Source organism: Microtus oregoni, unplaced genomic scaffold (assembly GCF_018167655.1).
Source record: "Microtus oregoni isolate MIOR12 unplaced genomic scaffold, Mior012 000005F_ref0000423, whole genome shotgun sequence".
Lineage (NCBI taxonomy): Eukaryota > Metazoa > Chordata > Mammalia > Rodentia > Cricetidae > Microtus > Microtus oregoni.
Genome location: NW_024543064.1, coordinates 446736 through 460364, shown reverse-complemented (window position 1 = coordinate 460364; position 13629 = coordinate 446736). Strand labels below are relative to the sequence as shown.

The 13629-nt window shown below is 51.9% G+C and overlaps 2 protein-coding genes across 2 annotated transcripts; one reads left to right on the top strand and one right to left on the bottom strand.

Annotated features, from left to right (window-relative positions):
• Nucleotides 1-554: 554 nt before the first annotated feature.
• Nucleotides 555-5946, top strand: LOC121447922 (PGC-1 and ERR-induced regulator in muscle protein 1-like). The gene is made up of 4 exons (XM_041651222.1): nucleotides 555-603; nucleotides 1388-3798; nucleotides 4333-4458; nucleotides 4699-5946. The coding sequence occupies exons 2-4, from the start codon at nucleotides 1671-1673 to the stop codon at nucleotides 4809-4811; spliced, it is 2367 nt and encodes a 788-aa protein (XP_041507156.1). The 5' UTR covers nucleotides 555-603; nucleotides 1388-1670; the 3' UTR covers nucleotides 4812-5946.
• Nucleotides 5947-6822: 876 nt separating this feature from the next.
• LOC121448186 (probable pleckstrin homology domain-containing family N member 1) lies at nucleotides 6823-13545 on the bottom strand. The gene is made up of 14 exons (XM_041651990.1): nucleotides 13235-13545; nucleotides 13043-13142; nucleotides 10223-10369; nucleotides 10040-10120; nucleotides 9888-9960; nucleotides 9637-9764; nucleotides 9443-9556; nucleotides 9258-9338; nucleotides 8575-8650; nucleotides 8287-8435; nucleotides 8062-8202; nucleotides 7547-7693; nucleotides 7261-7401; nucleotides 6823-7107 (listed from the first exon to the last, which is right to left on the bottom strand). The coding sequence occupies exons 1-14, from the start codon at nucleotides 13315-13317 to the stop codon at nucleotides 6823-6825; spliced, it is 1746 nt and encodes a 581-aa protein (XP_041507924.1). The 5' UTR covers nucleotides 13318-13545.
• Between the last annotated feature and the right edge of the window lie 84 nt (nucleotides 13546-13629).

Sequence of the window (13629 nt, the reverse complement as noted above, 5' to 3'; positions counted from 1 at the left end):
TGCTGGGATTAAAGGCGTGCGCCCCCACCACCTGGCCAAATACCCTTTTTTCTTTCCACCAACTAAACTCTGTTCCCTTGACCCCGATCAACCCTTTTTTTGAGGCCAAGAAGCCATGCCAATCTGGGGAACCCTTCACAAGAGCAATGAATGCACCATTTTCCTCTAGTTTCACTGGCAGGCTTAGCAACACTTAGGAGCCTTGGATGTCAGATCTAGGTTGGCAATATTGTCTGCAAGGTTGTGTTAGAGACACTGGGTTGTACGTGGGGTGGAGGCACAGATCTTCTTGGGAAGGGAGACCTGTGCTGTGCTGGTCGTAAGGCAGTCGGCTCTAGTTGGAATCTGATGTGATCTTAGCTGATGCCAGCCCTCAGTGCAGGCCCTACACCAGGAAAATGTCCTTCATATTGCTGGAGGCCCCTCAAATGCCATCTATTTGTGGCTTGGCTCTGAGACTGGCACGAGTCATAAGTGATCCCAGGGACAGGTTATTTTTAGCGGAAGGGGCGGGGCTTGCATTAAGAAGCCTAGCACCATGCTGCCTGGGGACAGGCCTCTAGATGCATACTTCCACTGCCCCAGCTGGCTGCCGAGAATCAGGTAGGATACACTTAGCACTTTGGTTCTGTCTAGGGGTCCTAGTGGCAGGAAGGCTTTGCCATGGCCTCTCCAGGAACTTAAGAGGGGAGAAGGGCTGGTAGTTAGGAAGTCCCCAGTGTTTTTTCTCACTTAGGATTGTTCCAGTCATAGTCCAGGAATTGTCCCACTCTCCTCATTCTAGATATTGCTGACCAAGGCCCCAAGAGTAGCCCCTTTAGGGGACAGAGGCTGGAGGCCTTGGCTGGCTCTGGTTATCTTGGTTCACTGAAATATGGCAAAATGGGGCTTTGGATAGTCAGGCAGGACTAGATGGGAGTACAGACCCTGAGAACTGCCAGAGCAGATTGCTGGGGTTCAGAGGGGCTCACATAAGTTGTGTGACCTCTGGCCTAGGCTCCTCTTACAAACTTTTGAGCAGGTTCTGACCAGTACCAACATGACCTTGGTAGGCTCAGAAAACCTGTTCCAGCCAAGGCTGGTGGAAGGTCATCATCCAGAAGGCTAGTCACTTACAGATACTATAGATTCTCTTCTGTGGTTAGCTGCCAATAGTGGTGGCTGGGGAGGCTAGAAATGACCATCAGAGGGAATTGATCTCTGATGGATGGTCTTTGATGCAGACCACTGTGACAGAGTTGAGAAGGGAAGTCAATCCCATTGAAAGATCTCAGAGATGTGGGGGAACACTATTCAAACACGACTAACACTGGTCTTTAGTTTATTTCACTAATATATCTTAAATATATAATATAATAACATATAATAAAATAACATTTCATTTTAGGACTGTGACAATGTGTCATGGTAAAGTTATTTGGAGTTGAATTGAAAATAGGGGAAACTGAAGTAGATTTCTAACTCAAAGAATGAATTAGAAGAATCTGGAAGAAGCGGAGTCTGTCTTGGGGTTCCTCCAGACGGAAATGGACTACCAGGGCGGGGGCAGGTCCTACGAGGTCAGGCAAGGTGGTAGCAGTGTGTACTACTTAGTGCATGGAGCCTGGATTTGTGAAGACCCTGCCTGGCCCACAGTCTTGCTGTTACTCCAGCACCTCTGCTGATGTGCAATGGACAACTTCCAGTATAGTGTCCAGCTCAGTGATCGAGAGTGGGCTGAGTTTTCTGCCACTGCTGATGAGTGTGGCCTCTTGCAGGCTGGCCTGGCCTCTGGTGACGAGCTCTTGTCCAGTGACATTGACCAAGGGGACAGCAGCGGAAGCAGCCCCCCTGGGCCCCCACCCCTCTTCACTGGGCAGCTGGCTCCCCAGGGGAGGGGACAGCAGGGCTGTGAACTGGAGGACGTGGCTACTCAGCAGCTGGTCAGCAGGTCTCAGGGTGAGCCTGTCCTGGCTCTAGAAGCCAGTCATCAGGTAGCCAGCACGTCCACACAGTCAGAAGCTCTACTGTTCCTCAGCTCAGACAGCGTCTGTCCTGGCCAGGCCTCGTCCTTCCCTGGGTCAACAATTTCCAGGGACAAGATGCAGAGGCTTTTGCAGGGCCCTGCTCCCAGATCTCCTGGTGAGCCCTCTCACAGTCCTGAGTCCCCTGGCCACAGTGCCATCCCTCAGAGTCCCACAGACAACCTTGAAGCTCCATTGCGGAACCCTGGTCGTAAGAAGAGGCGTGCCGTGGGTGCCAAGGGGGTCAAGTGCTCTGGATCTCTGGGCTCTCCTGCTGCTCAGATGAGCTCCCCACAACTTACGGAGACCAGGCCCAAGGAGGTTCTTGTGTCTGGGACATTAATGGCAAAAGACCAGCAGGATAAGCCACAGTCAGACCCTGCAGGTGCTTCTAAACTTGGCTTTAGCATCCCTGAACAGATGGCCAGACAAGAGTCAGGCTTGGATCCATCTACACCTGTTCTAATAACTGAACAAGATACAGACCAGACCAGAAAGACACCCAGCGCTGAGCTACACATGACATCCAAGCCTCAGCCAGATGTCTCCATCGCCACACCAAATGCATCTCTCTCTACACATGCCTGTAAGCCTCAACCCTGCACGGCTTTGTCTAAACCTGCTTCCAAGCCTCAATCTGACATAGTTTTGTCTATACCTGTCTCCACACCTGACATGACTTTGTCCACACTTGCCTCCAAATGTCAACCTAATACAAAACAGTCTACACCTGCCTCTGCCCCTGACACGGCTCTGTGCACCCCTGCCTCCATCTTTCAACCGGACAAAACTGAGTCTGCCCCTGATTGCATACCTGGACTGCGTGAGGACCTATCCACAGAAGGCTCAGAGATCAAGGCAGAAGTTTATCCCTCTGTGCCTGCCCCAGTGGTCTGTACAGATCTGCCTCATTCTGTTTCAAAGACTGTGTCTGAAGAGAGTCTGTCTATCCCTGCTACGCCTTCCTTATCCTCTGTTTCCCAGGCTGAAGCTGCCATGGTGGATACAGATGTGACTGTGTCTCCTGGAGGATACTTTGAGAAGCCAGTAGGGCAGCTCTCAACAGGGTCCTCAGAATATTCCTCAGGGGAGCCTCATCTAGGTCCTGCCCAAGCCCCCAAGAAGAAGAAAGTACGATTCTCCTTGGCTGCACCTACTCACGAAGAATCAGGATCAGTTGAGCCTACAGGCCCACCCTTCTTAACCCCAGACTGGCCCTCAGCTCCTAGGACAGCAGCAGGGAGCCGTGGGGGGTCTGCAGCCTGGGATGCTGTGGCTGTTGGGCCCCGACTCCCCCAACCTCGGATCCTCAAGCACCTGCCTCCTCCTCCATCCTCTGTCTCAGCAGAACCTGAGCCTGGAAGATGCTATGCAGTGACTCTCCCTGAGGCCTATGAGTTCTTTTTCTGTGATACCATTGAAGAGGAAGATGAAGATGTAGAGAATGAGACAGCAGCCAGCCAAGCCCTGGATGACGTCCAGTGGCCTGACTCATGCGAGTTCTTTTTTCAGGACAGCAGAACCCAAAGGTCAAGTCGTCAGAGGGGACGCTCCCCAGTCCCACCCCCAAGGGCAGAGGCTGTGGCACCTGCTCCCCCTGGAGATTTAGTGCCTATCTCCATTCCTGAGGTCTATGAACACTTCTTTACAGAGGAAGGATTTGGGAACAGTCAGGCACCGGCCACCCATGTCCAAGTGCAGACCTCAGAGCTCTTCAGGGAAGTAGGGCCTGAGGCATATTCCATGCCTGTGCCAGCTACGGAAGAACATCTTAGCTTGGCAATCAGAGAAGCAGGTAGGTGTTGATCCAGGTCCTGGAAACATACTGTCCAGGGAATTAGGCCAAGAGGCTATGGGAGAGAAGCAGGAATGATCCTGATCACCTGTCTGTGTGGATGTGTTTGTATGTATGCTCTTGCATGCTCTGGGATCTGCATGAGGAAGGTTAAGTTCCTAAGCTACCCCAGGACACAGTCCAGATGGGACAGCTTGGCTTTGACACTTCAGTCCTAGGTGCCATCAGGAACCTTCCTCCAGCTCCTACGGGCGCAGGTAATAGGGGCACATTCCCACTCAGGCCAGGCTGTATTAGGCACTGTGGAAAAATATCTCCTCTCCCCTCTGGAAACTATTTCACAAACCAGAAAACAGAAGACCCTAAAGGCAAAGCACCCAAATTGTTCTGATTCAACTATGATACATAGTATCCAGTGCCTTAAATAAGAGAAGTCATGTGGAAGATCTGACTCAACGCATTTTTCTAGGACAGATGGTATTTTATGTCACACGTATCTCAGAGAGGAGCATCTAATGTCCTTTTCTTTCCTAGGGGAGCTACGGAATCCCCTTACTTCCTTTACATTCAGCCAGAATGACATGTGCCTAGTGTTTGTTGCCTTTGCCACTTGGGCTGTGAGAACCTCTGATCTACATGCTCCAGATGCTTGGAAAACAGGTTTGGAGGTTCTCGGGGCAGGGGGTATGATGTTTAGAAGACCTAGGGGCTATAGTTGTTTACCACATCTGCTGGGCCAGCAGGGATAAGGGTACTTGGGAGGTTCAGGCTCTCTTTGACCTTGCTTTTGTCATTGCTAACCTACTTCCAACATACTGTCCTTTGAAGGCTAGGTTATGTAGGCAGAAGGTAGCAAGAAGCCAGAGCTGGCACTCAGGATATCTTGTGTCTCTCTTACAGTCTTGCTGGCCAACATTGGCACCATCTCTGCTATCCGCTACTTCCGCCGCCAGGTTGGGAGAGGGCGTAATGGCAGACCAAGACCCAGTTCCAACTCAAGCCCAAGCTGCTAGGAGCCAGGCTGGCCTGGTGAGGTGTGAGGCACTGGGATGAACCCAGGTGACGAGGACAAGATGTTGTTCTTCTCCCCACCTTTGAACTCTGTCTTCTTTGGCATCTAGGAAGGAGCCAGTGTCCTTGGTGCTGACTGACTTGGACTCAACCTGAGGGTCCAGCCAGTGGCTAAGGCCAAGGCCATTTTCCAAACCTGAGAGGGTAGAGGTTCAGAACTGTGGGCTGAGCCAGGATCTGGGTAATAGGGCACCAGATATGCAAGTAAAAACCACAGGGCACATAGCTATATTTGAATTTACATGAAGTTCTTGAGGTGTACTTGTATGAAGCAATTATTTGTTGTTACCTGAAATCCAACTTAAATGGGCATCCTATCTTTTGTCTAGTCATAAATAAGGGATGGGCAGCAGAAGGGGACTCTACAATAAGTGTAAAATCAGAAAGGCCCCTCTGGGTCTGGGCCAAGAGGCTACTAAGTGCTTTCAAAGCTAGAGGGAAGCAGTCCAAGAACTTTGCCCTATTGAAGGCAGGCTTGGCTGGCAAGGTCCTCCAAGGCCCTGATCCCTGAGGCACTGCAGCCACAGCTTGCCTAGGCCTGGCCTGAGTCAATGACTAGGTTCTAGGACAGTGGTTCTTAACTTTCCTACTGCTGTGACCCTTTAATACAGCTCCTCACGCTGTGGTGACCCCCAACCATAAAACTATTTTTGTTGTGACTTCATGCCTGTAATTTTGCTACTGTTATGAATTGTAATGTAAATATTTTTGGAGCTAGAGGGTTCCCAAGGGGATTGCAACTCACAGGTGGAGAACCACTGTTCTAGGGGATACCTCCGGGGATGGTTTCTGAGACCCTTGCAATATGGGATCTGTGGGGCAGGGCTGGATCTTCTCCAAGAGCCCTGGATAGGATATACACAGAATCTGATAGTATCCTATGGAAGGATTGTCTTCTGATACTACAAGGAGCTTGAATGATGCCAAGGCTGAGAGAAGTTATAGAGTGGGGGTGTAAGTGAAGGAACTGGGGTGGCACAGTGAAGACAGCACACGAAGGTCTTTAGGATGGTGGGGTACTCTGGCTGCTCGGAGGGAAACGCAGGGACACAGAACCAATAAAGTCTTTTTCTTGTTTATGGTGTTAATCTTTCTGACCAGCCTTACCCTACACACCCAGCAGTACTAGGTCTTTAGATACTCCTGCTCCTTGTGATGGCTCTCACCCTCCTGACCTCTGACCCTCGTGTCCTCTGACGTCACATGATGAGTTTGACAACCTGACGTTTCTGGTGCTCTGTGTTTCACACTCATGCAGTTCCCCAGTTATAAGACCTGCTCTAGTACTTTCATTCTTTCTTCCCTATAGATATAAGCCCTGGGGTATCCAGGATCTCACTGATGTCCCTCACTGGTTTGTTCTCTTAGTTGCTCTAGCTGCTAAAGCTGATGAGTTAGAGCCTGGTGAGAGGTGCTTCTATCCTCAGTGTTCTAGAGACTCTCTTATCCTGCTGGGGTGAGGCCCTGGTGGATCTAATGTAGGTCACAGGACTGGTATGGCTGCATACCCTTGTCCAGGTTGGCGTTGGCTGGTTATGTTTCCGAGAAGCAGCCCACCTGGGGCTCATTAGATCCACTGAATGAGTCCCATCTCCACTGGAGTCTTCCTGAGTTGTGGCCACTTCTGGGGGGAGGGAGAGGAAGTCTTGTTCCAGTTGGGAGCCTCTTCATCTAGTAGGGATGTCAGAGGCAAATCAGGGATCCGCCTTTAGGAAGTAGCACCCCTTCCCTGAAGGAGAGAAGACCCTCACTCACCTGGGGGAGGTGGCAGGGAACTAGGTGTACTTTCTCTGGCAGGGGTGACCTGGGAGCCCCAAAACACAAGTCTTAAAGCCAGCACAGATCATCCTCTTTGATCGGTCAGACTCTTGCCACTTTCTTCTCTTACTTTCTAGCTTCCTGTCCTACCTCACCGTCTCTGTCCCTGGTTTCTCCTTGGAGTCCTAGAACCCTCTATCCAACATCCCCTGATCCTGAGGCCCCCACACCAGAGTGGAGGATGTGACTTACAAGCTGAGGGAGGTCTGAAGGCCGTGGCCCTCTGTTCTTGATGGAACCCCGGTGTTTCTGGGAAGCTCTGGGTTGCAGGGCACCTTTCTTGGAGAGCAAATGGGAGCCCAGAGGCCTAGGAGAGCTGGAGATTCCAGAGCTGGAGTCAGAGACAGGCACAGACACGGAGACTGAGGGGAACGGGCTTGATAGCTCAGGTCCAGGAGATGTCTGCATCGCACAGAAGAACTGCTGGGAAAATGTGGGTTTCCTGAAGCCCTGGTCTGGGACCACTGTGAAGCCTAGGGATCCCTTGCCCAGAAACACTCCCCCATTCATAGACTTCAGGCTTCTGACATCTCCTGATCTCACTGTAGCATATCCACCTAGTAGGGCACTGACCTCATCTAGGCCTTGGAGGTCCATAATCTTGCGGTGAGATGTAGCTGGTGGTGTGTAGGGATCAGCATAGAGCGGGGACTGTGGAATATCTGAAGAGTGGTCCTGAGCCTCTGAGCTGCTGTCTAAGTACAGCTCACTCACCTACAAGAAGGAGATACATGTGTTCCCTCAGTAGATGCAGCAAGAACTTCTGTCTTCAGAACATGAGGTCTTGTCCATCTGGACAAGCAAGGAAGAAGAAGCAGAAGGGATAGTGGTCTGGGTTCAGGGTACATAGTGGGCTTACCTTGGTTAGGTCCAGGTGCAGGGGCAGTGGGACAGCTGAGCCAGATACTTCCCTTCGAACTTTGCCCCTGGGAGACTGGCTACTGCCACTGTGCCTCAGCTCTGTCTTCTTTCGACCAGTGCTGACACAGTTAGAGTTGGTTTGGTTCTGTGGATACCAAGAACCATCCAGAAAGAACTCCAGGGCTTCTTTCCCACACACTCTTCTTCTTTTTTTTTTAATTTTTATTTTCGAGACAGGGTTTCTCTGTAGCTTTTTTTGGTTCCTGTCCTGGAACTAGCTCTTCTAGACTAGGTTGGCCTCGAAATCACAGAGATCCACCTGCTCTGCCTCCCTAGTGCTGGGATTAAAGGCGTGCACCACCACCGCCCGGCCCCACACACTCTTCTATGAGCTGTATGAAGGTCCCTCCAGTTCAAGTGCCCTCCCTGCCGAACTATGGTCCAGGGTCACTGAGGGACAGTGGGGCCTGTGTTTTCTTAACCCCATCCCCTGTCATTCCTTTAGGTACTTACAGGTACAGGCTGGGCAGGGAAGCCTATAGTGGTTGGCACTGAGGATTCAGGGAGGGATTGGCTGGTGGGGAGCACTGGACACTCTAATTTCCAGCTGGTCTGTCCATTGGAAGAAAGTGAACCTCTGCCTCTACTCACGGCCTAAGCAGCAGAGGTAAGATGAGTGGCTGGATCTGTCTCCTTATCTTGGACCTACCCTTTTTCTCCCTCTCACTGACCCCTCACCTTAGTGGGTCCATGTAGTCCTGGGAAATTCTCTGGGCCAGGCAGCAGGTGGGCCCCATCCCTGTGCGAGACAGTCCGGAGGCACAGCAGCCATTGACTGTAATCCTCGTAACTGGCACACACCACACGGATGGTGTTGATGAGGCGGCCTAGCACACAGACATGTGAGCTAAGGTCTGGCAGGACCTTACCCCACAGAGACCCCAGCAAAGAGTTGAGGCATCTACCATCCTCACCCCTACTAGAAGCCCAGTCGGGCAGTGGGTAAGATTCTGGGTAGGCCCCTACCTTCGATGAGAAAGGAGCGGATCTCCTTTTCCTTCTCTTCTAGGTTGATGTGGATTGCACTTAGTGGAAGCTCCCCCTGTAGCGTGAGGACCAGGTATTTATCTGTGTCATCTCAGCCTCTTCCTGGCCCTATCCTTCCATCCTGCCCTCTAGAGCTGGGCTGGAAACTCAGGCCACCTAACACTGAGGATGCCACTCTGAGAAAGGCTAGGCAGCTTTGTTTGTTCTGGGACATCTCCACTTTACTTCCTGTTGGTTCTTCACCAGCCTGTGTCAGCTATGAGTACCTGTCAGGGAAGTCCCCTTGGTGTGTTTTTAAGTGACTGTGAATACACACCAGTCACGATTTGGTCCACACACACACACACACACACACACACACCGCACAATGCACAGAAGGTGCTCAGAGACAAGGGAAAGCATGCACCATGAATTCCAAGAAGTAGCATGTTCCATTCCACCCACTCCAGGGTTAGTGATATCTCTCCAGGATGAGAAGGGCTGTAGAGGGTGGAGACTCCTCTTCTGTGCCAGAGTAGAGACCAGATTGACCAGGGCAGTGGGGCCAGATGGGTGGAGCACTGTGCTCTGTCCCAACAAGCCCTGAAATACAGGTTTCTGAGTCTTCACTCCCACCCCACAAAGGGCACCTTTCGGGACAGGTATATATGGAGAGTGCCAACCTTAAAGGTAAGTCCATCTGGGTCCTCAGAGAAGATGGCCAGGGATGCTGGGTATAGTACCAGAATCCGGTCCCACTGCTCCTGTAAAGGGTCAAAGGATAGAGTGGGGTTGGACACCAAGAGTCCAGCCTTCTCTGCTCCTGTATCCTTCCCTCTCATTCCACCTCATGTCTTTTCCCACCCACCTGAGAGGGTAGATGCTGCAGCTTGACCCTTGAGGCACAGATCGCGCTGCCCATGGATTCACACCCGGATACTCTCCATAGCCGTGTCCAGGGGAGTTCATCCCCTAGGGAACTCTGGGGAGGAGGAAGGAGTAAGTCACAGGAGGGCCAGAGGGTCTGAACTGGGGAAGGGCTTACAGTTTCCTGCTACTGACCTGTGGGGGGCTTGAGTGGCAGCGTTGCAGACCCCCCAAGAGAGCCATTTGCTTTTCCAGATGGTAAAGCCAGTGGCTGAGCTCAGCTTCACTGTGGCAGAGGACAAGGAGCGGGGCAGGCAGTGGGCCTGGGGGCAGAAGAGTCAAGCGGGATAGGGACAAAGCTTAGAGCTCCCAGAAGCCCCAGGTAGTCTCCTCCCAGGTCCAGGGGTCCTGGTCCAGTGGGGGCCAGGCCAGCACTCTCCACACACCTGTAATCTGGAAGGCATGCTCTCTGGACCCATCAATCCTGCAGATGCTCAGTTCTGTCAGTGGGAGCAGCCCCTGCCAGAGGACAGTATAGGAGGGACTGCAGGGACTCCTAAGAACAGAGCCAGCACCGCCCTCTGTCTATACCACTCACCTGGAATGTAAGTCCTTCAGAACCATGGGCTTGGAAGTACAGGTGGGAGGGGAACAGCTCTAGATAGCAGTCGCTGATGTCCTAGGGGAGAGCGGGGCCACTCGTCTCAGAGGGTGGGGGGATAGCCCTGGGGTAGTATGAAAGTTGCTCCCCAAGCATTCCCCAACCCGCTGTGGCTCCTACCTGGCTGTGCTGGAACCGCAGCTGAACCTTGGAATAGTGCACAACTTTGCCTAGGTTCCTCACGGGTGTCCTCCGCCACCCCTTTTTGAAAACACTCAGGAATGGCTGTTCCAGATTTTCTGGCTGATTTTCCAGGCCCGGGATGTCCTAGAGGAGCAGGGCTTAGGAGAGGGACCAGATGGGGCCAGATCCCCAGGCAATATACACACGGCTGCTGCATACAGTTCTGATCTGTCCATGCATGGTCACAGAATACATTCATCAAGAACATTCACATACATGCATACCCCATACACACCTAAGCCTCTTCACATGAAAAGTGGAATGTGTACACACCACACGTATACATATGACTCCCCACAGTCGGAGCTATCTGCTCTGTGGTACAGACTGAGGTTGGTACATAGTGGGTTCAATCCTTATCTTCGTTACCTCCTATGCTATGCAACTTGACTTTGGTCATTCAACACCCCTGGATTTGTCAAAGAGTTTGAGGTATATTATGAGGATGAGATAATGCTTAAAGCCTTCTCAAATGTCCAGTGACAACTGGCAATGTTTTATTTTACCTGGTTCTATGAAAACAAACAAACAAACAAACAAACAAGAGTTCTAGCTTGTAGTATTTGCTAGTTTCTTTGCTGTAAATATTCCCTATTCTGCCCAAATTGAGTTGTCAACATGATGGTCTGTAAACTTGGAACTGGAAAGAGATACTAGCCAGCTTTTGTGAGTCTTTGCTGATGCCCCAGCTTACTATGTACACAGTACCTATCTCACAGTAAGAGGGCAAAGCATTGACAATGGTCTGAGGACTGAATTTGGGGACCAGTCCTTTCCTTCATTTTTCCATTACAAAAGGCACATGTGTGTCTCACCTTTGCATGTGTAATTCTCTGTGGTGACTACTCAACCTTAAATCTTCATTCCACTCCCTTCAGCAGGGCTTTGCTCAGGTTTTACCTTCTTTCTCAATGCCCTAAAATTTCAGCCTTGGGTTTTTCATTTAATACTGATTTAGTCTGGCTTATTGTTTTTTTCCTTCCTTCCTTCCTCCCTTCCTCCCTCCCTCCCTCCCTCCCTCTTTCTTTTTTGGTTGGTTTTTCGAGACAGGGTTTCTCTGCGTAGCTTTGGATCCTGTCCTGGAACTCACTTTGTAGATCAAGCTGGCCTCGAACTCACAGAGATCCGCCTGCCTCTGCCTCCCAAGTGCTGGATTAAAGGCGTGCGCCACCACCACCTGACTTAGTCTGGCTTACTCTATCTTCTCTTGTTTGACTTTGACATAGGAATGGAAAAAGGTGAGGACAGAAGTAGCGTTGTATTTTGTTTACTGCTAATTCCACAAAGCCTAGGAGATGCCCTGGGATGTGCTGGGAGGCAGGAGAGAGGCTTAGGAGAGGGCTTATGTTGCCTTTGGGAGCTGCCCAGGATCACCTGCACGGGCTGCTTCACACTGGCCAAGCTGAACTACCTCCAGTGCCGGCCTAGGAATGTGAACAGACACAAACAGCTTCCATCCTCCTTGACTCTGGGTGGGGCCTCCTGCATCTACACCCACTGCGGAAACCACTGAGAAATAGGCCATGAATAGGAAGGGCTATGAAGCTGGCCCTGGTGCCTTGGAACTCTGCCCCCAGGAGGGCTTAGCTTGGTGCTGTGACAGGGGCAGCTCTAACTCAGATGCAGAATCTACCTAGAGTCCATAGCCTAGGTACAGTGTACAAAAGGAGTAGTTCCATGCCTGGCCAGGACTTCTTCCCCTTCTACCACCTCCTTTCTAGCTATTGTGTCCTGGCTAGGGTCAACTATCCATCCCAGAATTCTGTCCAAGAGGGTCTGACTAGAGGGAGTCAGGGTCTTTGATGTGGCCATAGGGAGGGATGCCACCCTTGGTCACTTCAGGCTCCATCTTCCTCTCTACCTCTTTGAGGCAGCAAGGTTTCTAAAGGTGACGCTTGCAGAGAGCTCTGGAACCTCAGGGACCAGGAGGGGCTATGATACAATTTTTCTAGCTTCCTGGGAGCCCGTGAGAAAGGTATGCTTTGGGAATTTACATCAGTTGCAGCACCTGAGAATACAGGATGGGAGACTTGCTCCAGCCCTGGTAGAGGCTGCACATCGAGCCTGGCTCACTGGGGTGGGTGTGGTTCTCCAAGACCAGCACAGTAGGATGTGTTCCTGTCAGACCTGCAGCCCAGGCTCCTCCCAAGGATTGCCAGAGAGTTGGGAAAAGGGGAGGGGAAAGGTATCTTTTCTAAGCAGACCCACAGAATGGTTAGCCCTCTGAGGAAGAGGTCTATCGGTAGCTGGTTCACTGCTGTATGGGGATGGGTGCCTGCCTATATGGCAACGTGGTAGCTGTAGGCTGTAGATAACCAGAAACAGCTAGGGGTGGGTAACCCTTGGGAACTGAGGCCTCAAGTATGATATTTACCAGGAGCCCCCGCACAATTGTTGGGCCCACCAAGACCCAGGTTGGGGTAGGGAAGGTTGAGGGTGGCCCCTGTGCCCCTGGATGGACAACAGCCCCGGCAGGCTCTGCCTGCTCACCACTGACTCAGTGCCCGTCTTGGTTTCACTCTCAGCCTAGACTTTTGAGTGAGCTTCCCAGGGAGGGGCAGTGTCAACTTCCTCATCTTGTTTTGTATCTGAATCCCTCCAAACTGGCCAGGGAGGACCCTGAGTTGCTGGAAGATGCGATTCTCACATTATCACTCACACTGTGGCACACACACTCATACAGAAGAAGCACAAAGTTGTACTCAGACTTCAGGCCCAGTGCCATACCGCTCCTGCCAGACACGCCCCTCCGCTCACCGTCCCGGGGATGTAGTGGAAGATCTTGTTAGCCGCGGTGTCCCCATCGGGCCTAGCCTCGGTGCCAAACAGGCCGGCCAGCTTCCTGGAGCTGTCCTCTCTGGGAACAAGGGAAACCGGAGGCTCAAGGCTTGGCGCAGGTAGCAGGTCCAGGGAGACCCTGTTCCCTTGAGGCCAGGCCACACCTCTCACCTGTTTCCCTTGAGCGAGGGCTTTCTGGAAAATGAGGCTCGTAGCCTCCTGGGAGTCTGAGGGACGCAGTGGCTGTTCCCCATGGATGGCAGCTGCTAGCTTGGGCTGCGCAGGTCGACAGGTCTGAGTGAGTCCTCGGTCCCGTCTGCTAACACCTCCCGCCAGTGGGCGTGACCATAAGACGTCTTGCCCCTACCCTGGGGCAGGAGGAGTCTTCTCTCTGGGCTCAGGTTGGGCCCTTTCTGAAGGAAACCTTACAATGAGGGCCCAGGCTTTCTAGGCCCTAGGTAGGCAGATTGGTGTGGGGCAGTCATTTCCTGACTGGACTAGGACCCTAATCTCAACAGTCTGTGTAGGCCTGGCTAGGAGGGCCTGGTCTGTATACACGCCGTCTA

Coding starts and splice junctions, on each gene's coding strand:
- LOC121447922 (XM_041651222.1), top strand. CDS start 1,671: ATGGACAACTTCCAGTATAGTGTCCAGCTCAGTGATCGAGAGTGGGCT. Junction 3,799..4,332: donor CTTGGCAATCAGAGAAGCAG/GTAGGTGTTGAT, acceptor TTTCTTTCCTAG/GGGAGCTACGGAATCCCCTT. Junction 4,459..4,698: donor TCCAGATGCTTGGAAAACAG/GTTTGGAGGTTC, acceptor TCTCTCTTACAG/TCTTGCTGGCCAACATTGGC.
- LOC121448186 (XM_041651990.1), bottom strand. CDS start 13,317: ATGGGGAACAGCCACTGCGTCCCTCAGACTCCCAGGAGGCTACGAGCC. Junction 10,121..10,222: donor TGCGGTTCCAGCACAGCCAG/GTAGGAGCCACA, acceptor GCTCTCCCCTAG/GACATCAGCGACTGCTATCT. Junction 9,557..9,636: donor GCCACTCAAGCCCCCCACAG/GTCAGTAGCAGG, acceptor CCTCCTCCCCAG/AGTTCCCTAGGGGATGAACT.